Raw genomic sequence first — 27,341 nt, 5'->3', positions numbered from 1 at the left:
TGGCGAAGCAAAACCACCAGAGAGCAGTGACGGCATCCTTTTTAAGCAGACTTGTCGAGAAACATGGCAACAATTTCAAGCATTTACAAACAAATCATCCAAAACTTGAGCACTCTTCAATCCTCGCAAACACAACGTTAAAATTCAGGCATTTTCAGGTATTTCAGGCACTCGTAGCAAGCCCGCGGGTGTTTAAAAAGGTCATTTCAACCCCCAACCCCCCTTTTGAAACTCCCCCAGCCTCGCTCTCCCTGTTTTAGATCCACCTCTCGGTTGCTTTCGTCAGGTATCCCCTCCTTTCCTGCCTCACTCGCTTTTCTGCAGCTTCCTCCTCCTCATCACTCCTGCCTCCCCCTTCTGTCTGCTGCCAATCTTCCTCCTCCTCCTCTATCGTCCAGGATGTGGCGTTCGGTTGCTCTCCTCCTCTCGGGAATCTTGGCGTTGATTCACGGTGAGCTCCTCTCGGTATTGAAAAATGAGAAGAGGAAAAAAAGTGCAAGATGTTTGCTTTGCATGTCTTCACGCGTGACTCATGAGCAAAGTGATTGGCGGGTAGAGGACGGATGTCGCTTTTTGCATCTTGCTGCATGCATTCTGTCTGCTGTGAATTTGTGTGTGCGGGAACGTGTTGCTGCGGCGGTGAGGCGCAAACTTGCCTGCCTCTCATGCATGTTTGTTGTGCTGCTACTTGAGACTGCAGCAATATTGTGATTTTAAAAAATATATATTTAAAAAAAACCCACAGAGACTCCCACTTCAAGTTTGCTGTCAAATGAAAAAAAATAAAAAATAAAAAAAAAGTGAAAAAGAGAGAATTGTGGATGGTGTGTTTAAAACAACAATACACACACACACACACATATATACTGGACTGTCTCAGAAAATTAGAATATTGTGATAAAGTTCTTTATTTTCTGTAATGCAATTAAAAAAACAAAAATGTCATACATTCTGGATTCATTACACATCAACTGAACTATTTCAAGCCTTTTATTGTTTGAATATTGCTGATTTTGGCTTACAGCTGAAAAAAACTCAAAAATCCTATCTCAAAATATTAGAATACTTCCTCAGACCAAGTAAAAAAAATATTTTATAACAGCAAAACTAAATCAAACATTTGAAAATGTCCATTGATGCACTCAGTACTTGGTTGGGAATCCTTTTGCACGGATTACTGCATCAATCCGGCGTGGCATGGAGGCAATCAGCCTGTGGCATTGCTGAGGTGTTATTGATGCCCAGGATGCTTCGATAGCGGCCTACAGCTCATTTGCATTTGTAGGTCTGGTGTCTTTCATCTTCTTCTTAACTATACCCCACAAATTCTCGATGGGGTTCAGGTCAGGGGAATTAGCAGGCCAATCAAGGACAGTGATGCCATGGTCAGTGCACCAGTTACTGGTGGTTTTGGCACTGTGGGCAGGTGCCAGATCATGCTGGAAAATGAAATACTTTTCAGCAGATGGAAGCATGTAGTGCTCTAAAATCTCTTGGTACACAGTTGCATTTACTCTGGATTTGATGAAACACAGTGGACCAACACCAGCAGCTGACATGGCTCCCCAAACCATTGCTGACTGTGGGAACTTCACACTGGATTTCAAGCAACTTGGATCTTGCTCTTCTCCAGCCTTTCTCCAGACTCTGGCGCCTTGACTTCCAAATGAAATGCAAAACTTGCTTTCGTCTGAAAAGAGGACTTTGGACCACTCTGCAACTGTCCAGTGCTTCTTCTCCATAGCCCAAGTCAGACACTTCTTCCGTTGTCTTGAGTTCAGAAGTGGCTTGACCATGGGAATACGGCTATTGTAGCCCATTTCCCGGACACGTCTGTGAACTGTGGCTTTTGATTCCTGGACTCCAGCTTCAGCCCACTGTCTTTGAAGCTCCCCCAAATTCTGGAAGCGGCTCTTCTTCACAATTTTGTTAAGGCTGCGGTCATCTCTCTTGGTTGTGCAGCGTTTCCGGCCACATTTTTCCCTTCCAACAGACTTTTTGTGGATATGCTTTGAAACTGCACTCTGTGAACAGCCTGCTCTTTGAGAAATTTCTTTTTGTGTCTTACCCTCCTGATGGAGGGTATCAATGAAGGTCCTCTGGACAGCAGTCAGATCAGCAGTGATTTAGTTTACTGAACCAAGCTGAGTGTTTTTAAGGCTCAGGAAACCCTCGCAAGGTGTTTCGAGTTAATTAGATGATTCAGGTGATTAGTTGAATAGCCTACTTGTATACTTTTTCATGATATTCTAATATTTTGAGATAGGATTTTTGAGTTTTCTTAAGCTGTAAGCCAAATTCAGCAATATTAAAATAATAAAAGGCTTGAAATAGTTCAGTTGAAGTGTAATAAATCCAGAATGTATGACATTTTTGTTTTTTTAATTGCATTACAGAAAATAAAGAAGTTTATCACAATATTCTAATTTTCTGAGACAGTCCAGTATATATATATATATATATATATACATCTATCTATCTATCTATCTATCTATCTATCTATCTATCTATCTATCTATCTATCTATCTATCTATCTATCTATCTATCTATCTATCTATCTATCTATCTATCTATCTATCTATCTATCTATCTATCTATCTATCTATCTATCTATCTATCTATCTATCTATCTATCTATCTATCCATCTATCTATCTATATACATATACATACATATACATATACATATATATATTGGAATGAAATCTCTGCAGAAATGTGAGGGGTCCACTCACTTTTGTGACATCCCTTTAAAGAAGAAAAGTTAATTGTGCCATTTGACTGCAAGCGTTAATAAATCAATAATAACACCCCCGCTCCCCTGGAAATACAATAAATGTCACATATTTAAAAGTAGAGCTCGTTTAAGAATAAGTTCATTACGGGCTCATTAACGTCAATAAGCCTGATGAAGTTTCCGCTGCCAGTAATTAGGTTTGTTTACGTGTCCCCGGCGCCCTTGGGGTGGCAACATCGCAGATTTATGGACCGAAATTGTGACAGAACGAGGATGCAAATGGATCCGTCGACCGCCTCAATTGATAGCCAAAGTCGGAACCTCGCAATTTACAGTGCCTTGCAAAAGTATTGGCCCCCTAAGAACTTTGACGTGATGCCAAATTTCACGCTTTGTACCTATAGATAAGAAACAAAAAATCATTTCTAAGGTTTAGCAACATGTGAGACACAGTCTTGAAATGAAACGTAATTTATTAGACACTTTATATTGTGCAATAAAATAAAACATTGAAAAGTAAGGGTTGCAAAAATATTGGCCCCCTTTGAGAAATACTTTGTACAACCTCTTATTGCTGCAAACACAGACACAGATCTTTTGGGGTATTTTTATATAATTTTTGCACTTCTTGAAACAGAAATATTTGCACATTCTTCCTACAAACAGCTGATATTTGTGAAGGTGTTATAGTAATCGTTTGTAGACAGCATTTTTAAGATCTTTCCACAAATGCTCTACAGGATTGAGGTGTGGACTTTGGCTTGATCATTCCACCACCCTTATATTGATAGTTTTATACCATTCCATTGTAGATTTTGCTTTATTTTTAGGGTCGTTGTCCTGTCAGAACATGAACCTGCAGACTCAAACAAATTCTCACACTTTTTGGCCCCATCGATTTTCCCATCAACTCTTTCCATCTTTCCAGTCCTTGATGAACAAAAGAAACCCCAGATCCTGATGCTGTCACCTCTATGTTTCACAATGGGAATGGTGTTTTCGGGGTGATGTGCAGTGTTGTCCAAACATAACACTTTGCATTCAGCCCAAAAAGATTCAATTTTGGTCTCATCTGACCAGAGCGCATTGTTCCACACGTTACTTGTGTTTCGCATGTGGATTCTTTCAAATGCCAAACTAAGCTTTTTATGGTATTCTTTCAGAAAGTGGCTTTGTTCTTGCCACTCTTCCACAAAAGATCAGATTAATGCAGAGTACGACTAATAGTTGCCCCATGCAAAGATTGTCCCACCACAGCTGTGTATGCCTGCAGGTCATCTAATTTGATAGTGGACCTCTAGGTTGCCTCACTGATTAGTTGTCTCCTTGTTTGGGCTAGAAGTTTAGAAGGAAAGCCAGGGTATGTTTGCAGTGTTTGTATGCTCTCTCCATTTTGATATTAGTGATCGCACAGTGCTCCAGGGATGTTCCTAAATCTTCTTATATCCCATTGCTGCTTTGAACCTTTCCGCATCTTTATCCCAAACCTGTCTGGTTTGTTTTTTGGTCTTCATAATGCTGTCAGTAGAGGTGCATTTAAACTGAGACTTAATGACACAGAGGTGCACTCTGTTATTGTTAGTCATTTAGGTTGACTTTGGATAATTCAGAAGTCATCAAGTAATTTTTGAAGAAAGTTGGCTGAACTGAGTGAACAGGGGGCAATATTTTTGCAACACGTTTTGTTTAGCTTTTCTGTTGGAAATATGATATAAAATGTTGAAATAATTTGGTTATTTTTAAATTTATGCCATTAAGCTTGAAGCCTGAAATAATCATCAGGGGGGAACACTTTCGTCAGGACTATATTAATTTATTTTGCCCCTTTGCAGTGTCTTCAGGCGGACCTCACCAGAGGAACCTGCTAAAGAACCTGCTGAAGGACTACAACCGCATGGAGCGCCCCGTAGGCAACGACTCGCAACCGCTCACCGTCACCTTCTCGCTTAGCTTGATCCAGATCATGGACGTGGTTGGTGAAGTCGCATCGAAAACATTACGATTTTCCGTGGAGAAAAGAGTCAAAAACATGCGTTTCTTGGGCGCTTTCAGGATGAGAAGAACCAGGTGCTGACCTCCAATATGTGGCTGCGGATGGTAAGGATGGTCTGAAAAGCTTTGTGATGTTCGTCGATGCAACATTAGGTACTAAGCCCCGCTTGAGACGAGAAATTTGACGTCCATTTCAATCGTTGGTGTAATTCCACAGCACCGGGTCCAGGATGGAAAACACTATCGAGTCTGTAGATTTTTTCTTGGCTTTTGGAGCCACAAGTTTTACCACAATTTTCTGAGCACAACCATAGGTGGGAAATCAAATTAATAGGATAAGAGAGAGCAAGTTCATGCAAACTTTTGTGTTAGTAACAAAACCTCACGTCTTAAACGGACAGGAAGCCAGTTTACTCATTCTCAGTTGCACTACACGATACAGTGACACATAGTTGTCAAATATTACACAGTGTCCCTTTAATTACAGCGTTATTGTTACAGTGTTAATGTTACTGTGTACCTGACTTGTTAACCTGACTGCCCATTTTGCACATCTGGTTAGCTACTCTTCTTGCACTATCGGCACTATGGTAAAATACTATACGTAGCCAAAATACAATACAACTTTATTTATATCTGTACATTCAAGGAAACTGTGGGGGTCAGATGCATCGACATTTCGTTCTGTATACACGTGTACTAGAATGACAATAAAGTAGATCTGAATCTGAATCTGAATCTGAAAGTGCCTACGCTTTTAAAATAATTTCTTGCATGAAAGACATATTTAAAATCAAAACAAGAAAACAAAACCCTACCCACAAACAAAAAAAAATAGGCCTGCAATTATACTGCTTACGCTTCTATAATATCCAAGTATTGGATATTATAGGGATGGTGTGTGTTATTTAGCACCTCCTAGTGGTAAAAAATGTCATTCATTGAAATAACAATATTAAGAAAAAATAATACATGAACTATCCATATAAACTTGCTTTTTTATGGAATACTTATAGGTCGAGAAATTAGCATTTGTTTTACATTACAAGAGCCTTAATTAAATGGAGGGTACGAAATAAACATGGAAATACACCATCAGACAGCTTCTGCTGTTGGCACAGTCATTATACTATACAAAGGGTAGTCAATGAGGGTCAGATGTCGGATTTAGAGGTAGGCGTGAGGATTCTCCAGTCAATTTGTCACCTGCCGCACTCTGTTGGATCCAATAAAAAAAGTACATTTAGTTACTCACCTGGGTTATTTCAAAAGTTCCCAGGATTATTGGCACCCAACCTCTCATACTTTAATAACAGGTCCATCATCTGATTGGTAAATGTAATAGTCCAGGATATCACTCACCCACTAAACCAATGGTTCATCCAGCTACCGTCTGGGCGCAGATAGAAGACAACAAGATTCAGAAGGGTCCGCCGCTGGGAAAAGCCTGATCCCTTCTGCAATCTCCCTTCTAAACATCAGGCCTTGCTAACCCATCCAATCAATCTGCCCTCATTGTCCCACTGTCATATATGTTTGTCATTCTGCCGTTTTTGCAATCTAAATGTCTGTTGTTTTTGTCAGGACCAGGACGGGAAACAGGGGGCAGAACCCACTCGCGTAACGTTACTCACAATTTATCGGGGAGAAGAGCAATGAGCGTCCACTCGATCCAGGGATCGTTGGTCGCGGAAGTAGATAGATCGGAAAGAGGAAGTGGTCAAAATCAAACAACGCGGGGTGAGAACAAAAAGGTAGCTAAACACAGGCAAAATGGGGATTCACAGGCTTGGCAAAACAAGAGCAAAAACACAGGCAAAAACAGGGATTCACAGGGCTTGACGTATCACAACAGAGTTTAGCAGGAGTTTCGCAGACGCTCCGACCCCAGGCGACTCAAAGACAGCGTTTAAGTAGTCAGGGAGCAATCTGTCAACTCGTTTCCGCTGGTGTCCATGGGCGGGGCCAATTGGGCGCCGTCACAACCGTGACAGATCCTGGTGCCACGTGGCAGGGACCAATTGGGTGCCATGGCAACCGTGACAATTTTCCCTTGGTACAGTTGGTGGAAGTGAAATTCTCTAAGGGGACCTATTAAACAAATCTAATCTAATTTACCTTGTCAGTAAAAAATCGTGTTAATGTCATTTATTGGTAAAAAAATAATTTAAAATGCATGTTATTTCCATGTGTGTGTTTGACAAGAGCTGGTTCGACCACTATCTCCAGTGGAACCAGAGCGAACATCCCGGCGTCAAAAACCTCCGCTTTACCACCGACCAAATTTGGACACCCGACATTCTGCTTTACAACAGGTAACGCTAAACACGCACAAACAGGGAAGTTTGCGGGTTCTAACCTGTCCATGACGCTTCCTCAGCGCAGACGACGATTTTGACTCGACCTTCAAGACCAACGTTCTGGTCAACTCCAGCGGCTACGCTGAATATTTGCCTCCAGGTGAGCTGAAACCAATGCTGGGTGCGTTATTGAAAAATACTAATTACCAATAGAGGTAAATTCTTTAGCGCGGGCCAAACGTGCTTCGACGTGCCTTCCTTCTTTGCCGTTGCCTCAGGCAATTGTGGCTTTTCCTTTGTGTTTTTTGCCGGGTGTCTTGCAATTGCTATAACATTGTCCAGGTTAGCCCCGTTAGCAGTCGGCTAACTCACTAGCCTACTGTTCCCATTGCTTTTTTTCCCCCGGCTAGATCTGTGTTTGTTTCTGCTGCCTTTTTTGTTGTAAGTTCCTGGGTAACCTGGCTGCTTACTGCATGTTTTTGGTCGGCCAAACTCACGTTTTCCGCTGATCATTTCTATTTAGCCCTCTTTATCAGCCGACTAGCCAGCCGTGATCATTTGGTATATTTTCGGCTGGGTTTGTGTCTATTGCCGTGGCTGTTTTTGTTGTTGTTGGCTCCCGGTTATCTTGGCTGCTTACTGCAAGTTTTTGGTCGGCGAGCCTCCTTTTTTCTCACAATCACTCCTGGTTAGCCCTTTCCAGAAGCCAGCTAGCCTGCAGTCATCATTTGGTATATTTCCGGCTGGGTTGGCCAGCCTCCCGTTTTCCGCTGATCACACCTGGTTAGCCTTCTTCAGCAAGGTGCTGGTGTTCTTCACATGACACCAAAGCTCAGGAACTCAAAGACTAGACAGACTGTCTTCAAAACGCATTACAATGGGAAATAGTTGGAATATACAGATGACATATTTATTTAGATAATGGAAAAACATGTACTATTTTCTCACATTTTGTAAGTTTTAGAATTAATAGCCGCGGCTGGACTGAGCCAGAACGTAACAGTTAGCAATAAGTTAGCAGAGTAACACACCAAATTCTAATGACAGTTGAGTCATAAAATCATATTACCATCCTGTAACAGTACTTGTTACTGAAAAAATAATTGTGTTCCAGGAACACGCTTTAGTCCCAACAATGGCCGAAACATTAAACAACAAAAACTGACAATGTAGTCATAAATAATTCCTCATTGAACTCAGCATTTCCATTGTTTCCCCCTGCTGCAGCCAAAGTTAATATATTATATTAACAACAACTTAAACATTGTTTTTACTTATTCACTGTCAGCAGAGTAAATATGGGTTATTTACATTTATAGCTGTCATTTGCAGAAAATTAGTTAAGTCAGGGGTGGACACATTTTTTGAGTCACGGCCCGCATCTTTTAAAAAAAAAATGTTTTTTTTTAATTACAGGTATAGTCTCATATCCGATACCCTGGCAATACATGAGGGGAAAAGATCATGTAGCCCTATCCAATATTTTGCATATCATCACTGCTATTAAAAAAAAAGACATATCTCTTTTTTGGGCATTTCTTTGTGTCACGAACTGACTCTTATGGACGGTCCAAGAGTTGATCAGGTGGCACTCGTGATGCAGAAAGGCAGGCAGGGATGAGGTACACTGGAAGAACAAGGAGCTGAGACAACGGTGCTTGGGATGTGAAGAGAAACACAACATACTAGCAAGGAACCAAGGGTACGGAATACAGTACTAAAAAAGGGAAGAGTTGTGATGGGGGAAAAGCCGTGGGGAAATCTTGACAAGTGACCGCTCCTGTAAGGAGGAAAATCAAACCCTTAGGTGAGTGGCCAAAAAAGGTAAGGTTAAGAGAGGAGAGAAACAGGAACGTAAAAGCAGGAATGTGACATTTCTGCTCATTCCATTCAGGCATAAACAAAAAAGTATAAGAAAAAAATGGAGATACATCTTTTTAGAATAGCAATATCAAATGTGATAAATATCTTGATTAATTAAATAAATACCTGAATGAATAGCAACTAAAGGAAACTGTAGCTAGCTATTTGAATGTTAGGGACACTGGGGACAGGAGAGGCACCAAATCAACATCATCCATCCATTATCTGCACCGCTTATCCTCAGTAGGGTCGCGAGGGTGCTGGAGCCCATCCCAGCTATCTTCGGGCAGTGGGCAGGGGATACCCTGAACTGTTGCCAGCCAATCGCAGGGCAAAATCAACACCATTTTAATACATATTATTATGTCATGAACATTTTTGCTTGCTAGGCCAGATGAAAAACTCTGATGGACGACATGTGGCCCACGGGACGCAGTTTACCCACCCCTGAGTTAATCCAAAAGGCAATTATGAAATGAGGTTTGGGGAGACTTGTGCAATGCTCACAAACGTGGCTGCTGTGCATTTGCTGGCGTGTTTATTATTAGCGTGCCGCAGTGTGTAAATGACGATTACACGGCGGGGAGAATGAATTTGGGAAGTGATTGCGATATCTTGCAATTTTTTTTTCTTTTTTTTCCCATGTTTTTTAATTACCTATAATTTCCTCAATACTTAGAATCTAAGTGTGTCAAACCTGCGCTGTATTTCTTTCTCTCTCTCACACTCTTTCCCTCTATCTTTTTCTTCTTTCTACCTCCCTCTGATTTTTCTTTTTCTCTCTCTCTCTGAGCCTTTGTTACGCTCACTTTTTCTCTTTTCCTTTCTCAGTTGTATCTTCTCTTTTCCTCTTTTTCTGTTTTTCTTTCGCTCTTTTTTTTCACTGTAAATACATTTCTTTCTCTTTCTTTCCCTCTTTTTCTCACCTTCTTCACCCTTTCCTTTTCTACTCTCTTTCCCTTGCTTTTGATTTCTGCCTTTCTCTCTCCCTCTTTCCTTTACTTTGTTTCGCTAACTTTTTGTTCTTTTTCTCACTTTCTGTTGCTCTCGGTGTCTTTCTTTCTCTCGATCTGTGTTTATCTCTCTTCCTATTCTCTTTCTCTCTCATTCTATTCTCTTTTTTCTCCATTCTTCTATTCTTTTTTCTTTCTTTCTTTCATTCTTCCATTCTTTTTTGCATTTTTCTTTCTTTCTTTCTTTCTTTCTTTCTTTCTTTCTTTCTTTCTTTCTTTCCTTCTTTCCTTCTTTTTTCTTTTTTCTTTCTTCCTTGCCAAGTCAAGTCAGATTTATCTGTATAGGCCCTTATTTATAAAATGTCTCAAAGGACAGCACAGGTCACAACTACACCATGCCCTGATCTGATCTCTCTGATCTCTCTGATTTCTCTGATCTCTCTGATTTCTCTCTTTCTCTGATCTTTCTGGTCTATCTTTTTCCTCTGTGGTCTCTCTCTCTCTCTCTCTGATCTCTCTTTCTCTCTTTCTGATCTCTCTCTCTCTCTCTCTCTCTCATCTACTAATCCGGCCAATGTAAGAATTATTTTTTCTACAACATGGTCGCTGAGCTAAAATGAGTCTGACACCGCTGGTTTGTTTAAAAAATGCAAACGAATTCCTTGCTTTCACTATCTGCAGTCGTGTGAAAATGACCACATTCCCACACCCGAAGTGCTTGTTTTCTAAAAGACTTTCAATGCGGCCCGATGCGAAAACGCAGCAACGCGGCAACAATCGTAAACACAGGCCTCCAAATGTCACGTCAGTGAGAGAGATGCTCTTTCAAATGACCGTCTTTTATTTTTGGGACCGTGTCGAACGAGAGCGAGCGAGTCTTGTTTGCCTCAAGGTTACAAGATGGATATCTGTGAGAGGAGTGGAGGCACGCTGCCAACTAGATGCCGGCACTCACAAAATGAGTCACTTTCGGGACATGCAGCGCCTTGCAAACATAGCGCCCCCCTCGGAGAACCTTTTGACATATCGCCTTATTTCAGGCTTCAAACTCCTAGATAAAAAACTCAAATTATTGTCTGAGAATCAACAACACGTGAGACACGATCGTGAAAAGAACCTGAATGTATTCAACATTTTGTATTGTGCTAACAAATACAAAATTGAAAGGCTCCCTTGGGTTAATACTTTGTACAACCTCCTTTTTCTGCACTAGTAAATGGTAAATGGTCTGCATTTATATAGCATTTTTCAAGTCAATGAAGACTTCCCAAAGCCCTTTACAATGTGGTTCACACTTAGCCATTCACACACACACTCACACACCAACAGGGAGTCAGCCATGCAAGGCGCCTACCTGCTTATTGGGGGCATTAGGGATTCAGTGGCTTGCCCAAGGACACTTCGACATATAGAGAGAATAGAATAGAATATACCTTTATTGTCATTGTTACAAAATAGGTTAACATATTGTGACAACAAAATTGGGCATGGCACCCCAGTGTCACATATTCACAGTGAGGATAAAAGAAACCAAGAAGATAAAGGAACAGAGAAGATAAGGTTATAAAAGAAGGAGGATTAGGTTATAGTTATAATTTACACAATATTTGCACAAAGAAATGTCGGCATGTAGGATGTTACATGAAGTTTGGTATCCTAATACAGTTTGGTATCGTAAGGGTTGTGCAATATGCATTTGATGCCAAAATAGTCAACATAGTGCAAAAAATAGTCAATATAAAGCAGTGTGCCGCCCAGGAATTGAACCCTGGTCGCAAGAATGGGATTCTTGAATGATACCACTACATCAGCGGCACAAACACAGAGAGGCGTTTCTATTTAGATTTTTCACCTCTTGATACAAGAATATTTGCCCATTTTCACCTACCAAACAGCTCAGGAGCTTTTGCAGACCATCAGACCATTTTCAAGCCGAGAGCTACTTCTTACTGAATGGCGAAAAGGGCAACCAGTTTGAAAATAACATATTATCATCTTATTACAATGTTGTTATGTGATTATCGAGTTAATAATTCTAGTAGGGTTAAATAGACTCAGTCAACAACTAAAAAAATAATTTTAGTAGAATAACCACAATAACCCAGCACTGGTGAGCTATTTTTAGAACTGGTCTGCCGTTCTATTGTAGATTTTGATTTAATTTTGTAGAAAAAAGAAGAATATATTGGTAATAAAGATAAAAGATAAATAATTTATTTTACCTTTAAGCGGTGCTTGAAATGATGAGACACCTCCACCATTTTCATGTTTCACAATTATTGTGATCGTTGTGAGACTGTTTTCTACTTTTCCGTGATCACTAACTTTGCAAAAAAAAGGCAATATAACACACAACATCACAAAAAATGAGTTGTGGTCCTCTCAAAACAAAAACATTGATGGCATATACTCTTTTGCAATCATTTCCTTCCTCAACTTGATCAATGTTGTACTGTTCGCCTTCTAATTTCGCTTGGGATCAATGATAATGTGAAAAAAGACACACACTAAATCACAATGAAAACGAGATCTGGTCCCTCTCAAACACAATCGTTTAAGCGCAAGGCAGATACACACCATGTCCTTGCAGGTATCTTCATGAGTACGTGCAACGTGGACGTGCGCTGGTTCCCTTTCGACATCCAAAAGTGCTCCCTGAAGTTTGGATCTTGGACATACGACGGCTGGCTGCTCGATCTCCAGATGAACGACGCCGACGTCTCGGGATACATGCCAAACGGCGAGTGGGACCTCATAGGTCAGCCTGGAAAAACATTTTTTCTTTGCCAACCTGTGTCCTACTCAAACTTGAGATGGTGATGACTTAGGGGTGCCTGGCGCAAGGAACGAGGTCCACTATGATTGCTGCAAGGAGCCGTACCCGGACGTGACTTTTATGGTGACCATCCGGAGGAGGACGCTCTACTACGCCCTCAACCTGCTCATCCCTTGCATGCTGCTGTCCTCCATGACGCTTCTCATCTTTGTGCTGCCGGCAGATTCTGGCGAGAAGATCTCTTTAGGTAAGAAAAAACCCCTCAATGAGTTCTGTCCACTACAGAACTACTGGGGTGTCCAGTCAAAGACCCACTCTAAGTGCTGCTGAAGCACAGGGCAAAAACACAGACTAGTGGAGTAATGGATTTCTTTATTCAGACAGGCTTCTGTACACAAAAAGGCAGGGGGAGAGATGCAGGTGAACTCACTCAACAATGATGAACCTGCGTCCCATCTTCCTTGTCCCCGCTAAAGAAAAGCAACCCCACCATGTTCGACAGTGGGGATGGCGTTTTCAGGGTGATGTACAGTGTTACTCCCATGCCCAAAAAAAGCTTTGCAATCGGCCCAAAATGTTCAATTTAGGTCAAATCTGACCAGAGCACCTTGTGCCACATGGTATTTGTGTTTCCCATGTGGCTTCATGCAAATGGTAAACTGGCATTTTATGGTATTCTTTCAGAAAGATCTTTCTTCCTTCTACACTTCTATAAAGAGCAGATCCATGCAGAGCGCAACTAATAATTGTCTTATGCAAAGATTGACCCTCTTCAGCTTTGTATGGCTGCTGGTCATCGACTGTCATCATGAGTCTCTTTTCTGATTAGTTTTCTCCTTGTTTTTGGCTGAAAGTTTAGAGAGATGGCAGTTTTATGCTCTCTCCATTTGGATATTATTGCTCGCACAGTGCTCCAAAAGATGTGTAAAATGTTGCAAAATCTTCTTATATCCCATTCTTGCTTGGAAGTTTTCCATAACTCTACCCGGAACCTGCCTAATGTGTTCTTTGGTCTTATTTTTCCTGTATATTTTTGTCGATGTTGCCGTCAAACTGCACCGTTTCACCATTTGAAGTGAGATGATAAAGCTCTCTGCAAGTGCACACACAGCAACAAAAATTGCAGCTTATTTAAAAATTCACTGCAATTTTTTTAGGGTGCAATATATATATATATTTTTTTTTCATGTGCGCTATAAAAAATCTTTAAGTGGGCCACTTCCACTCCCTCTTTGCGGAAAATGTGATCCTAAAACGCCTCCATTTGAAGGCTGAAATGAAAGTGTTACAAAAGAGGGGAGTCAGAGGGAGATTACAGCACTTGGAGGGAGGAGGGGAAATATAGAGGGAAAAAACACGCCAGACAAATTCAAATATTTACACGCTCATCTATTTTAAATGAGGACAAATATTCCTACAGTTTGGCATTAGCAGTGAGCATTTTAAAGGGACAGAGTGTATTACATAGCGCTTCCTAGAGGTACAGAAGAACTTGATTTATTAAATCAAGGTCATTAGTTTAAGTAATAGGCAAAAATACTATCATATACATTTCTTTTTAAATACCGATACTTTTTGCCATATTGCCATTTTTAGGCTCCAAGCCTATGGATGAAAAATATATTTTCTAAGAATCAACAACACGTGGGACACGATCTTGTGAAGAACCTAAATTTATTCGACATTTTATATTATGCTAACAAAACAAATTGAAAAGTGGTCATACTTTGCACAACTTCCTTTTGCTGCGATCATAGCCACAAGACATTTTGGGTGTGTCTCTAAATGTTTTGCACATCTTGAAGCAGAAATATTGGCCATAATTCCTAACGAAACGGCTCAATCTCCTTAAGGTTTGATCGTGATCAACTGTGCAAAGCTGTTTTCAGATGTTTTCACAAATTTCTCTTTCGGGTTGAGGTCTGGACTTTGGCTTAGCCATTCTATCACCTTTGTATTGTTAGTTTTAAGCCATTATGGTTGGAAGTTCTAATACCTTTATATTGAAACAGATACATTTGCCCATTCTTCTTTACAGACCGTTCAATTTCATTAAGGTTTGATGGTTTGTGCTCATCATTTTATCAGATCTTTCCACAAATGCTCTTTCGGATTGAGGTCTGGACTTTGGCTTGGCTATTCAAACACCTTTATATTGTTGGTTTTGAACCACTCTATTGTAGGGTTAGGTTTAGGGACTTTGTCTTATTGGAAGGTGAACCTGTGCCCCGTCCTCAGGTCCCTTGCAGACTCCAACATACTTTTTGCCAGAATTGCCCTGTACTTGGCTCTGAACAATTTCCCATTAACTCTAACGATCTTCTCTGTGCCTGCTGAAGAAAAGCAAACGCAGAGCATGGTGCTGCCATGTTTGACAATGGGGATAGTGTTTTCAGGGTGATATAAACGCTTTTCATTCAGCCCCAAAAATTCAATTCAGGTTTATTTTGACCAGAGCAGAGTGTGTCCTATGTGGTTTCTTGAAAACACCAAACTGGCCTTTAATAGTGTTATTTCAAAAAAAAACTTTCTTCTTGGCACTCATCCATAAAGATTGTCCCACTTCAGCTGTTAATCCCTGCAGGTCATCCGATGTGATCATCGGCGACCCCCAAGTCAATTGAGTTTGAGGCCACTGCCATACAACGACTTCTAGTTCTCAAATAGGACACACTGTCCTTTTTCAGCAATACCGTTTAACACTGAAATTTAACATCTCCAGCAGACAGCTGGCAAGTTTTGCTCATGCAAAGGTGGGAAAGAAAATGCTGACTGTGCGTTATCTGAAAAGTCACACGTGTACCGTAAACACGCAATTCCAATTAAGTGGTTTAATTAATAAGCCTGTCTTGTCCTCTGTGAACATGCCAAGGACACATGGGAATCTTTCCCTTTCATTTCCCTTCACTTTCTGCTTTGATGTTTCTGCCAGAGAAGCAGTTTTGGTAATTGTTTGTGTTTGGAGGTGTGAATTACGACATCGCTGTTGTTGGATGCAGATGTCGATTGGATCTGTGTACAATAAATAGCTGGAGGGAATTACAATATGTCAAAAAGCAATTTGGGGGATGAGGCCTGGGGGCCATTCTTCAAAAATAAAAATGTTGGCTGCTCGCCCAGCTAGGAACTGATGTTGAGGTTCTCTGTGCGATGGATTTATTGTTTAATTTTTCTCCGCTTTATTTTTAGGCATCACCGTTTTGCTCTCGCTGACTGTCTTCATGCTTCTGGTAGCTGAAATTATGCCGGCAACGTCAGACTCCGTCCCGCTCATAGGTATGTCTATATTTGACTAAATGGACTTTGAATAAATGACAGTAATGGTTGAAAATATTTTCTAAGAATATGTGAGACATAATCGTGAAGCAGGACCTGTCAGGACCAGAACAGTACAGGACAAGTGAAAAAAGGGCTTGCTGTTTAAAAACGGAGATTCGCAGACGGACCGACCAAAGGCGTTTAAATTCTGACAGGGAGCCAATCGGTCAACGAGCTTCAGCTTGCGCCCACGGGCGCGGCCGGTTGGGCGCCATTGCAACCGTGACAGAAGCTGGCGCCAAAAAGCGGGGGCCAATTGGGCGCCATGGCGACCGTGACAGAACCAAATTATTTCAACATTTTATATTATGTTTACATCAAAAAAACTGATAAGTAGGCCCCACTGTGTCAGACGGAAGGAAGACTGAGATCACTTGCACTCGTTTCTTGGTTTTTATTGCAAGGAAGGAATGACAAGTTGTGATTCTTCGATTCGTTGTTTGACGGATTGACGGAGCTTGACAGGCGAGCGAAGGCTTGGCGGGAATGGTCGAGGACAGGCGTAATCGTCGTGTTGTGGGTCGGGGCTGGAGAAGAAGGGCGTCGTCATGTTCGGAAGAGTGATCAGGAGTCAGACGGGCAGGGCAGGTCGTAGGCAAATTCGGAAACGGGTCGGCAACGGAGATCAAGTAGAAGAAAACAGGAAGCAGGCAAAGAGTCGGACGTACGGGCTTTCTGAGCAGATGGCAACAGGTAGCATAGTACAATCAGACAGCTTGTTTCCGGAAGCTGAGGATTTAAATGGACAGGGTGCGCCAATCAGCTGTCCTGGCTGTTGGCGCCAAATCCTGAGCACAGGTGTTCCAGATCCGGGTGATTGTGACACCCTGTTCTCTCAGTTTAGCAAACTGACTCCAGAAGTTTCTAATGACTTCTGAATAATCCAAAGTCGACTTAAATGACTAACAATGACAAACAATGACACAGTTTAAATGTACCTGGAAAAACAGCATTATGAATCATTATGACAGAATGATGAAGACCTAAAAATACACCAGGCAGGTCCGGGATGAAGTTATGGAAAAGTTCAAATCAGAAATGAGATACTTTGCAACATTTACACATTTCCGAGAGCACTGTGCAGGCAATAATATCAAAATTGATAGAGCATAAAAACCACTGCAAACCTACCAAGACCTGGCTGTCCCTTTAAACTTTCAGCCCAAACAAGGAGAGAACAAATCAGAGAAGCAACCAAGAGATCTATGATCACATTGGATGACCTGTGGGCATACCCAGCTGAGGTCAGACAATCTGTGCATAAGACAACTTTTATGATGCTCTGGGGTTGCTTTTTTCCAGCAGGGACTGTGAAGATCCTTAGAGTTGATAGGAAGGAAATCTGTTGGAGTCTGCAAGAAACATGAGAATGGGGCGAAGGTTCGCCTTCCAACAGGACAACTGCCATAAAAATAAAGCCAAATTTACAATGGAATGGTTTAAAACTTACAACATTAAGGTGTTGGAAGGGCCAAGGCAAAGTCCAGACCTTAATTCTATAAAGCATTTGTGGAAAGATCTGAACATTTCTGTGTCACAATCAGACCTTTAGAAACTTGAGCTGTTTTGTGAAGAGGAAATGGCAAATATTTTGGTTTCAAGATGTGTTAAACATCCAGAGACATACCCAAAAAGACTTGTGGCCGTGATCGCAGCAAAAGAAGGTTGTACAAAGTTAATACTCAAAGGACGCCAATACTTTTTGCAACGGCTACTTTTCAATTTTCTCGTTATGAACAAAACGTGAAATGATGTAATAATTTGGTTCCCTTTCATGATTTTGTCTTACATATTGTTAATTCTTAGAAAATACTTACATTTTTTCTGCCTTGAGGTTTGAGCCTGAAACATGGCAATATGGCAAAAAGTGGGGGCCAATACTTTTACTGAGGCAGGCTCAAACAGACACCTCCCCTGTTTATAAGCCATTGTTATGTCTTTGTAGCATTTATATGTCATGCATGTTTTCTTTCCTGGTTGTAAAAACTCTTTAATAAATCTTCACATTCATGCAATGTAGTCATGTACCGTAAAAGTCGGATTAAAAGTGAAACGTCGCTATAAAATACGGCTATATGACACTCGGGGGGTGCGCGGCAGTATAACACTTCAATTTCTCAGTAATCAGCTGACAAGCAGGACGTGTGCAAGGCAACCAACGGGAGCTCACCGTAAAAAAGGAGTGATGATATGCGACATGGTATGCGAAATTCAAATGAAGTGCTGAAACTGCTCTGATGTTCAACTTTTTTGGGGGTGGGCTTTTTAAATATGTATTACAACCAAAAGCAGCGATAAGAATATAAAAGTGAATCGCACTCTTTAGCCACTACCGCTAAACTCTACTTAGCTAATTGTCAGTAAAACTAGACTTTAAAAGATAACATAATTTTTAATTAATCAGTAAATTCAGGCGAATCCCCCTAGCTTTTACTCACACAAGCAGCTATTGCTAAAGTGTCATTATGATGTTAGCAGGCTAGCTGTGATTTCTGTAAAACATACTTTTAAGTAGCAAAAATTCATTGAGAAACGAAAAACAAAAGTCGTTAAAACGTTAAAAACATGAAGGGTTTAGATATGAGTATCTAAAATGACTGTGACTGGCTGGCAAAGTGTCCAGGGTGGATCCTGCCCCTCTGTACAAGGACAGCTAGGGTTGGGCTCCAGCATCCCTACGACTCTTGTGAGCACAGATACCTTGAGAACGAATTCATGAATATTAAAAACAACTTCAAATTAAATAATCCTATGGGGTCCTCTTCCAGGTCAGTACTTTGCCAGCATAATGATCATCGTGGGCATGTCCGTCATTGCCACTGTGGTAGTCCTGCAGTACCACCACCACGATCCCAACGGAGGGAACATGCCCAAATGGGTGAGTCTCGGACACCTTCACACACCCTCCATCTCCACCCCCCTTTTGGACCAATACAATAATCCCTTGGTCATTGCGGTTAATGGGGACAGGAACACCGTGCAAAATGTGTAAATCCGAATAGTAGCAACAACAAAATCAGAGGGCTTCTCCTTCCAGTGCAAGAAAAGTGTTTACCCCAGTATCAGGTATCGAGTTAAGACAGAACTTGGTGATGATTAAAATACAGCTGTCCTGAATGTAGAGGAGTTGTAGCTCCAGGTCATCTGTTTCATGGGTAATTGATTTGGCGTTGGTGAAATACAGGCTCAGCAGGGCTAGCTTGTGAGAGTTACTGTATGTAGCGTAGCTGCAGTAGGCCGGACCGCTATTGCCTTCTCTCCTGGTGCCCCCTCAATCTTTTCCTGGACCTGATCACCTTTTACAGAGCACCAGCTGGTGATCACCATTTCTTTGCTCTCGTCTGACATTACTAAGAGTCCGATTTAATTGTTTAATTTATTATCAAAGTAAGAAGCAGCTGAATCATAAGCTGTTTTTGTAGCCGTGCTTTGCAGTTAAATTTGGGTGGACACATAGACCTGTGCGCCTCACACCCCGGCTGTTTGACTGACAGCATACACCAGCCTATCACATTCGCTCACGTACACAGTCATGCCCACCCAACACACACACACACACACACACACACACAAAACCTGCCAAAGTGGTAGCATTTGCTGTGTGCTGCCTGCTGCAGAACACAATGCACGATACATTGATAAAAATGACAATAAAGACAAATCAGTTAAAAATCCACAAAGTGTCGAAACTGCCAAAAGTAAACCGCGATACTGCGAGGGATAAATGTACATTAAAAATGTATTTTAAGAAAATTATTTATTTAGAATCTTACGGACGATGCGGGTGAAAGGCATAACAAAAGTAGATGGCTATTGATGGTGATGATGCCATGTGTCAATGACAAATTCCAACTGGACTGAAGCAATATGAAAGATACATTTCAGGGGGCAGAACAATAATCGTTCCACTATTGGAATTAATCCACACACAGAGTACAATCACGGGTCAAAAATAAGTCATTTTGTTTACAAAAGGAGCACCCTTTACCTCTTGTTTTTATGAGCAGTGCTGTTGACTCTTCTGTGTCCAGGTAAAGCTAATTCTCCTTCAGTGGGTGGCTTGGTTCCTGCGGATGAAGCGTCCCGGTGAGGCAGAAAAGCCCAAAAGGCCTCAGTGTGCTCCACACCTACGCCGCTGTTCCTCAGGGTCCCACAGCGGAAGCATCCCCAACCACGGCGACCCGGTCCTGCACTCGCTACACCCGCACAACTTGACCCACCAACCTTACCTTCACACCCAGTCCAGCACCACAAACAATGGACACCTGCTCTACTATCAGGGAATGGAGGATCCGCCACTTTTGTGTGACGGTGCCCTGAGGTGCAATAACATCCCTCCCGGGCCTCGTAGCCCGACCCCGCATCTGTCGCCCCACTTTTGCGGATCCCCTCTGCCTCCCGCACCTAACTTGGACACCGCAGGGTGCCCCAGCACCGTCTCGAGCGGGGGAGGCTTTGGAGTTGGCCTGTGTGGCGGACCATGCCAGGGCCAAGGCCACGGAGACCCTTTGCTTCAGGCAATCTTGGAGGAAGTACGCTACATGGCGGACCGGTTCCGTGAACAAGACGAGGCAGAGTGCGTGGCTGACCAGTGGAAATTTGCGGGTGCTGTTATCGATCGCCTATGCCTTGTAGCATTCAGTGTCTTTAACATCATCTGCACCATCTCCATCCTCATGTCCGCTCCCAACTTTGCTGATGCGGTTTCCAAGGACTTTGTGTGAAAAGCCTCGCCGGGTAACACAGCTGATAAAGTCGAGTTAAGGTATCAGCAGCCTTGAATCGAAAGGTACACTGCGTTCTCTTGACTGGAATACTGATGAAAATATGTGGATTTCTTTGCACTACACTGACTGAACACCATGAAGAAAACAGATGAAGGAGAGTCAAAGCTTTGCAGATAAATCAGAGCTGGAACAAAGGCGGGTCAGCTAGTGAGTGAAACTGAACAGCGTGAAGCTACAAAAAAGCTTTTAAGTTTAACTTGTGCAAGGGCAAATTGGCAAGCCTGCCTTTGCTGAATTCGATGGAAAGGCCAAAGGCGGGTAAAAGCAGGCCAGTTAACAGGTCCCACGCCGTCCCTTTTTTGCCTTCCTTAGGTTTGATATGGATGAGACTAAACCATTATTGAAAAAGGGACAAAAAGAGACCTGGGATGCGTTGAAGGATGGTAGATTTGTCTCTTGTCTTTCACCTGTTTGTTTATTTTCAGGTGATGGGTATGCTGGTAATATGTGAGGCTGGAGATGAACTGCTTCCCTAGAAGTTTTTAATTGGCAGAAAAATTCTCGTCACCATTGTGATATAGACAAAGGAAAATGTGTCTAAAAAACATTGAAGCAAGCTTTTTGTACTATTTTTGAGGTGTGGCCTCAAGTTTGACAGGGCAGAATCAAATAGTTCTTGGAGTATTGGGTTGTTTCCATGGTTTCCCAATCGTCCTCTTATGTGGTCCGGCAGTCCGCCAGAACTTGCTGTTTTTGGCGTCCATGCAGCTGGCAAAGTTTCCTGCCTACCCTGTTACTAGCGTTTTCGACAGTTAGCCCCTAACAACTGCGCCACGGTGGTTTTGCGGTCATTGAACCTCTTGACATGAGGTTGAACTTGTAAACTTCCAATTTGCACAAAAATATCCTTATATGACTCAAGCTGATATACTTCATGTACTGCCGTTGCTGCATTCTGCCTAAAAGGAATGTTGCTGTTATTTTTGTTTATAATGAATTTTCACAAAAAATTCCCATTCACTGTATTGAGTAAAAGGGAAAAACTGTTACATTTGGGCCATTTAAATCTCTAACGTACAATTTCGCAAGGTCTCTTTTTTTAAATCGGAGTTTTGAGATGGAACTCCTTGGGGAGCATAGGCAAGGACATGCTGTTTTTTTTAAATAGAGGAAGAGCAGAAAACTAGAGAACGTGGTGCTCATCCATTATTCAACCCACATCTTCTAATGGCCGTCAAATTAAGAAGTCCCCCCGTCGTCTTTACGTGCGACTAATCGTCTTTGAAAAGATGATCTGGGAACTTTACATTTCTTATTATCCCCTCTGCTCCTCCCTAAAATAGATAAAGCGGTGGTGGAACCGAAGCAGATCTCGGTAAAAGGTCCAGAATCAGACGCATGAAAGCGATTTCTTGTTTAAGGCGAGGAAATGAAAGAAAACAGCATCAGCTCCACTAATACTACATATACTAAAGCCCTGTACTTTTGCGGTTCCATTTTTGGTATAAATCACAATGAAAACAACTATTATTGATCACCTTTTGTCATTTGATAATCGAGATACAATATTGGTTCCATACTACCTCAGTATATTAACTGTGGAACCCCATACTACCTAATATTCATATATCCAATACCAGCCTTGTTGGAGTCACTGGCTATGAATGAGCTTTGGCTCTGGGGCCAGACTAAAGACTTTCTGTTCTCAAGCATGCCTGGAAAACATAAATCATCCAACGAGAGCAGGGCTAAGCAAATAACATCCAGCGGGCCGGATTAGTAAACCGGTTTATTAAATAAAAAAATCGTGCAAATATAATTACACACATACAATGGCAACTAAAGTAGTACTTACACAATTTTTGTTGTTGTTTTGGTGCTACTCTTGTCCCCAGTGTGGAAACTCAGGTAACCATTGGATGTCGCTCAAGAGCTGTGTGCGGCTGAAGTATCCCTCCCCCATGGCGACTGTAACATTTTTCAAATTTGTCAACAAAAATGAGAAAATTGACGTGAAAAAGCAAAAATCTTGGCATCCTAACTTTCGGGACAGAACCTTGGTAAGCGGCGTCAAATTTCCAAACGAGCTTGGGTTATTGGTTGGAGATGCTAACACAAGCGGCAAGCTAGTAAGCAGGAGTTAGCTGGGACAAGTGTCCCTCTGTTTTTCCATGTATTTTCAAGTAATCAGATTTAGAACTCCAGATTGGCAAATCCAGAAAAATCCAAGCAATCAATCATTTTTCCCTCCTGGCCTGGCACATCTGCTAAACGTTTTAACCCATTGTGGAACATGAAAGTTTGCCGATCCCTGAAGAAGCTAAGAGAACAAAGGAAAAACTTTTACTTCTGTTGTTAAAGCATTTCATTTTCCTTTGGTGATTTTGTACTCTAAACTGATGGGCTAATTGATGTCATTGTTTAATGGGAACTCACTTCATCTCAAGGTTGGTTGTTGAATCCATTAACCACTAGGGGTCGTAGGGGCACCATTCCCTGTGGTGTGTCTTGGGCAAATACAGTCTGGTGGTGCCCATATCTCTCTAGGCAATCATATAAAATCATCATAACAAAAAAACCCAGCATTATTCAATGTTTTAATCATCACAGAAATAAAGAATGACTATACTTTTTGTTTCCATTTATCAAATAAAAGAAAAGAGGATTAGTTGGTGGGGAAAAAACGCTGACTTGGATTTAATTGATTCAGGAGAAAGGATGGGATGGGCGGCTGAGAGAAAGAGGGAGGTGGTGGCAGGTAATAAGGCTCATTCCTTGGATTTATTGGGGAAGAAAGCGTTCTGCGGAACGTCAACTTGTAGGTCAAATCGCTCCATCAAGTTAGACGAGAGAGAAGTGAGAATTTCATACACTTGGGTGTGCCACTATGTCAGTGTGTCACAAATTGTATTTATAGGGAGGCCCTTTATCCCGAGACAGTGGCATTGGGAGAAAAAGGCTTGTGTACGCAATTTAGGATAGAGACAAATAATGTTTGTTAGCTCAATGTGCAGTTTTCGGTCATTTCAAGGCTTGTTTCCCCAAAAAAAACAAATCTCTTTTACATAATTTAAATCACTCAGTGCATTTGGACTAGGGCTAGGACTTTTTTAGTGGTTGACAGCCTATTTTAACTGACGACTTCCCTATCCTTGAGAATGAGTAGAGGCAGCAATTGACTCGCTGAAGAACAGGAAGTCTCGAGGAATCGACAACATTCCTCATGCGAAACAGTGGTGACATCTTGACAAGGTTTTGCAAAAAGATCTGGCAAACAGGACAGTGGCCATGTGCATGGACAAAATCACTAAGTAAAGTTATGCTCAAGGTCTTTCTGAACGGACTGAAACCGCAAGCTGAAAACAAAGAAAAAGCAGGTTTCAGGAAATGGAGGAGCGCTTGAAAAAGAGGATGGCAAGCCACTTTATGGGCCACCATGCATAAGTACAACATGGGCCAGAAACTAATTCAGACCATTGAACAACTGTATTCAAATGCCAGCAGTGCAGCACTTATTAATGGTACCATTGTTGGGTGGTTTCAAACCACGGTCGGTGTGAGACAAAGTTGCATTCTCTCCCCAACTTTATTCACATCTTGCTAAAAAAGATCGTGAACATAGCCCTGGACCTACATGAAGGTACAGATAGCATTGGGGAACATTAACCTCCATTTTGCTGATGATATTGCTGGATTAGCAGGAGAACAACAGAAACTCCGAGATTGGGTCAAACCATTAACCCAGTATGGGATGGAAATCAGCACAGAAGAAAACAAAAGTAATGACCAATAACCCCCCATAGTATCATTACAAACAGCACAGTCAAGAGCTTAAAACTGTCACCACAATTTAACTATCTTGGAGCGGTCATATCAGAAGAGAGGTCAGAACCAGAAATCATGCCCATGGTAGCTCAAACCACAGCAGCTATTGCCAGACTTAAACCCATAGCGGTGAAATCAAAGATCAGACTCATGCAAGCGCTGGTTACTCCCATCTTCCTCTACGCTTGCGAGACATGAACTGTCACAGTAAAACTGGAAAAAAAATGCAGGCCACAGAGATTCGATGCCATAGGAAACTTCTAGACATTAGCCATCTTGTCCATGTGACAAACAATACTGTACGCATACAAAAACTGCAGTGGTATGGTCACGTCACAAGATTATCAGAACTGGCTAATACCATTCTCAAAGACATAGCAGGAGAAAAGGAAGACTGAAAAAGAACTGTGCTAATAACATTAAGGAATGGACTGGTGACAACTTTGCAACAACTCAATCTCGGGCCAGGAACTGTCAAAAGAGGAGAAAGCTGTCCAGAGTTGCGTCCTCTTTGGTGCCTTGACGACTCGGGCTGTTAAGGGATCTCTGGACCGAGAAACAAAGTAGTAACAACAGCAATAAAATGATAAGCTGTTATTTTAGAAATCCTTACCAAACATTGTAACCTGTCACAATAATCTGTGACAAAAAATAGCTCTCAGTTTCAAAAAGGTTGTTTTTTCCTGTTCTAATAGAACCGTCAAACATCTTTTTTGAAGAAAGTTCCTGTTCAAGAGCAGCCATAACGGATTTATGCGGCTATTGATTTCCTGGCTTTTACAATTTAAATACAGTATCGTACGGGTCTCCAACCTTTTTCGAGCTCAGAGCTACTTTTTAGCGGTAAGGGCACATGGTTTTATATACATCTCTAAAATAACTTAGCTTGGTATAACTTTCTAAGTTGTTACAATGTCATTACCAGGTTAATAATTGTAAGTAGAATGAAGAGAGAAAAAAACAAAACAAAAATAGAAAGGGAGAGAAAGAGGGTAAGAGAAAAGGAGAGGAAAAAAGAAAAGGGAGAAAAAATATAGAATACAGGGAGAGAGTGTGAAAGAGAGTAAAGAAATGAAAAAAATGAAAAAAAGAAAAGAGGGAAAATGAAAAAAGCAAAAAGCAAAAGAAAGAGAAATAAAATAAACAAAGGCAAATCAATAAATAAAGAAAGCAAGAAAGAAAATGTATAAAAAGAAAGGGAAAGATAAAAAGAAAGAAGGAAGGACGGGAGGAAGTACGGAAAAAAGGAAGGTAAGAAGGACAGAAAAAAATAAGAAAGACAGACAGAAAGAAGGAAAGAAAAGCAGAAGAGAAATACATAGGGCGTAGGCTTAATTTGACTGAGTCAAAATCATTTTACAAGAAAATCCCAAGCACTGGTGGGGTATTTTCAGAACAGTTCCGCTGGCACCTCTGCTGTCCTCAGGGGGCACCACATTGGAGACCCCCGCAGTACCGTATTTAACAATAGATGTTTTCTACTGGATGAACGTTTCAGCTTTAATCAAGCCCGAGACCACAGCAGGCAGGGATGGCCGGGCAAGCGAGCCAGCATCCATCAAGCGTCTGGATGGGCTCATCTCTCCATTGCAGACATCTGCCCCCATCCCCCCAAATCCCCTCCGCCATCTTTAGAAGCCTTCCCCCAGGCCCTCGCTAATTAAAAGCCATCGATTGGCTCAGAGATGCAATCGCGCCGTGCTAACATGTGCTGCATTCGACTGGCATTTTGAAAAGATCCGCAGAGAATCCAGCCTATGTTCGGTAAACGTGCAATTGAATTCATTTGTATCAATAATGCACGTATCCATATGGACCCGCGCCATCTTTACTGCAGATCTGTCAAAATGGAGGAAAATTGAACCTTCCCGACCTTTCCAACTTCAGCCGGTCTCACAGGTTTATTTTATTTCACTTTTTTAATAAAAAAAACATCTCAAGGCATAACATTCATTAAAAAAACGTTTAAAAATGAACAGCCAGCACCAGTTTCATGTTTTTTTTCCCATCTTATATTATATTGCCTACATTGAAAATAGTGTATTATTTAGAGAAAAGTTTCTAAACTGGTGGGTAGGGATCCAAATGTGGGTCGCAAACAAGTTTTCAGTGGATCGCGGGCCTTTGCCCTGGCAAAATAATAATAATAATAAAAAACAGGGTCAATTACATATATGCTGACCTATGGGCATTTTATAAAATTCCAGTTTATTTTTTCACATGTATTCTTGGTTATCATTTAAATCAATAACGTTTTTTTTTTTTTACCATTAAGAGGCCTTAATTCAGGTTTTCATACATCATTTAAAGCACTTTTTAAGGACTTTCAAAACCAATTTTTCAATTTCTTCAGTACCATTGAAAGAAGAAATGCAGTGTGAATCATGTATTTTGCACGTATGCAATTTAAATATGCAAAATTTAACCTTGTGCATGCATTTATCAAGACATTTGATTTTTAGAACTTAAGTACATCGCAAATATATTTGTGGATCTGAACAATACATGCGTAAAAATCCTTAATCTCTCTCCATATAAATGTTTGGTAAAAAGTTCTTCACATTGCAATTCAAAACTGGGAAACACTACCTTGATTTTCTTTGCATGGCCAATAACAAATGTACAGACGCTACCCTACTTACGAACGAGATTCCGGACCATTGTTCTTAAGGGGAATTTGTTCGCAAAAACTTACTTCAGTGCTATATTTTGTATGTTTAAGGTTTGTATAAGTAACCTTTATTGTTTTGAAATTGAAAATAAAATGTATTTATGTTTATGTTTGATAAATGTATATGCTCTATCACATTACAAAGCAGGCTGGATGAAAAAGCATAGTACTGAAAAACA

At 41.2% G+C, this 27,341-nt stretch overlaps 1 protein-coding gene across 2 annotated transcripts; it reads left to right on the top strand.

Moving 5' to 3' along the window:
* Window positions 1–326: 326 nt before the first annotated feature.
* chrna11 (cholinergic receptor, nicotinic, alpha 11) lies at window positions 327–27,270 on the top strand. Of its 2 annotated transcripts, XM_088329282.1 has the most exons (11): window positions 327–451; window positions 4,570–4,709; window positions 4,790–4,843; window positions 5,338–5,342; window positions 6,932–7,044; window positions 7,115–7,189; window positions 12,436–12,603; window positions 12,674–12,868; window positions 15,811–15,897; window positions 18,708–18,817; window positions 19,971–27,270. In XM_088329282.1, the coding sequence occupies exons 1-11, from the start codon at window positions 400–402 to the stop codon at window positions 20,661–20,663; spliced, it is 1,692 nt and encodes a 563-aa protein (XP_088185408.1). In that variant the 5' UTR covers window positions 327–399; the 3' UTR covers window positions 20,664–27,270. The 2 variants fall into 2 exon arrangements, with proteins under 2 accessions (XP_088185408.1, XP_088185407.1); XM_088329281.1 differs by lacking the exon at window positions 5,338–5,342 and having other exon boundaries at window positions 4,790–4,834; window positions 6,935–7,044; window positions 7,110–7,189.
* Window positions 27,271–27,341: the final 71 nt, after the last annotated feature.

The sequence above is a fragment of the Urocampus carinirostris genome, chromosome 2 (assembly GCF_059441175.1).
Source record: "Urocampus carinirostris isolate Australia breed hairy pipefish chromosome 2, RoL_Ucar_1.0, whole genome shotgun sequence".
NCBI classification, from domain to species: domain Eukaryota; kingdom Metazoa; phylum Chordata; class Actinopteri; order Syngnathiformes; family Syngnathidae; genus Urocampus; species Urocampus carinirostris.
This window is presented reverse-complemented; position numbering and strand designations above follow the sequence as displayed.

What these genes read in the sequence shown, in the direction of transcription:
- chrna11 (XM_088329282.1), top strand. Translation starts at nt 400, where the DNA reads ATGTGGCGTTCGGTTGCTCTCCTCCTCTCGGGAATCTTGGCGTTGATT. An exon ending in AATCTTGGCGTTGATTCACG is followed by an intron (nt 452 to 4,569) that starts GTGAGCTCCTCT and finishes GCCCCTTTGCAG; the next exon opens with TGTCTTCAGGCGGACCTCAC. An exon ending in CGGCGAGTGGGACCTCATAG is followed by an intron (nt 12,604 to 12,673) that starts GTCAGCCTGGAA and finishes GTGATGACTTAG; the next exon opens with GGGTGCCTGGCGCAAGGAAC.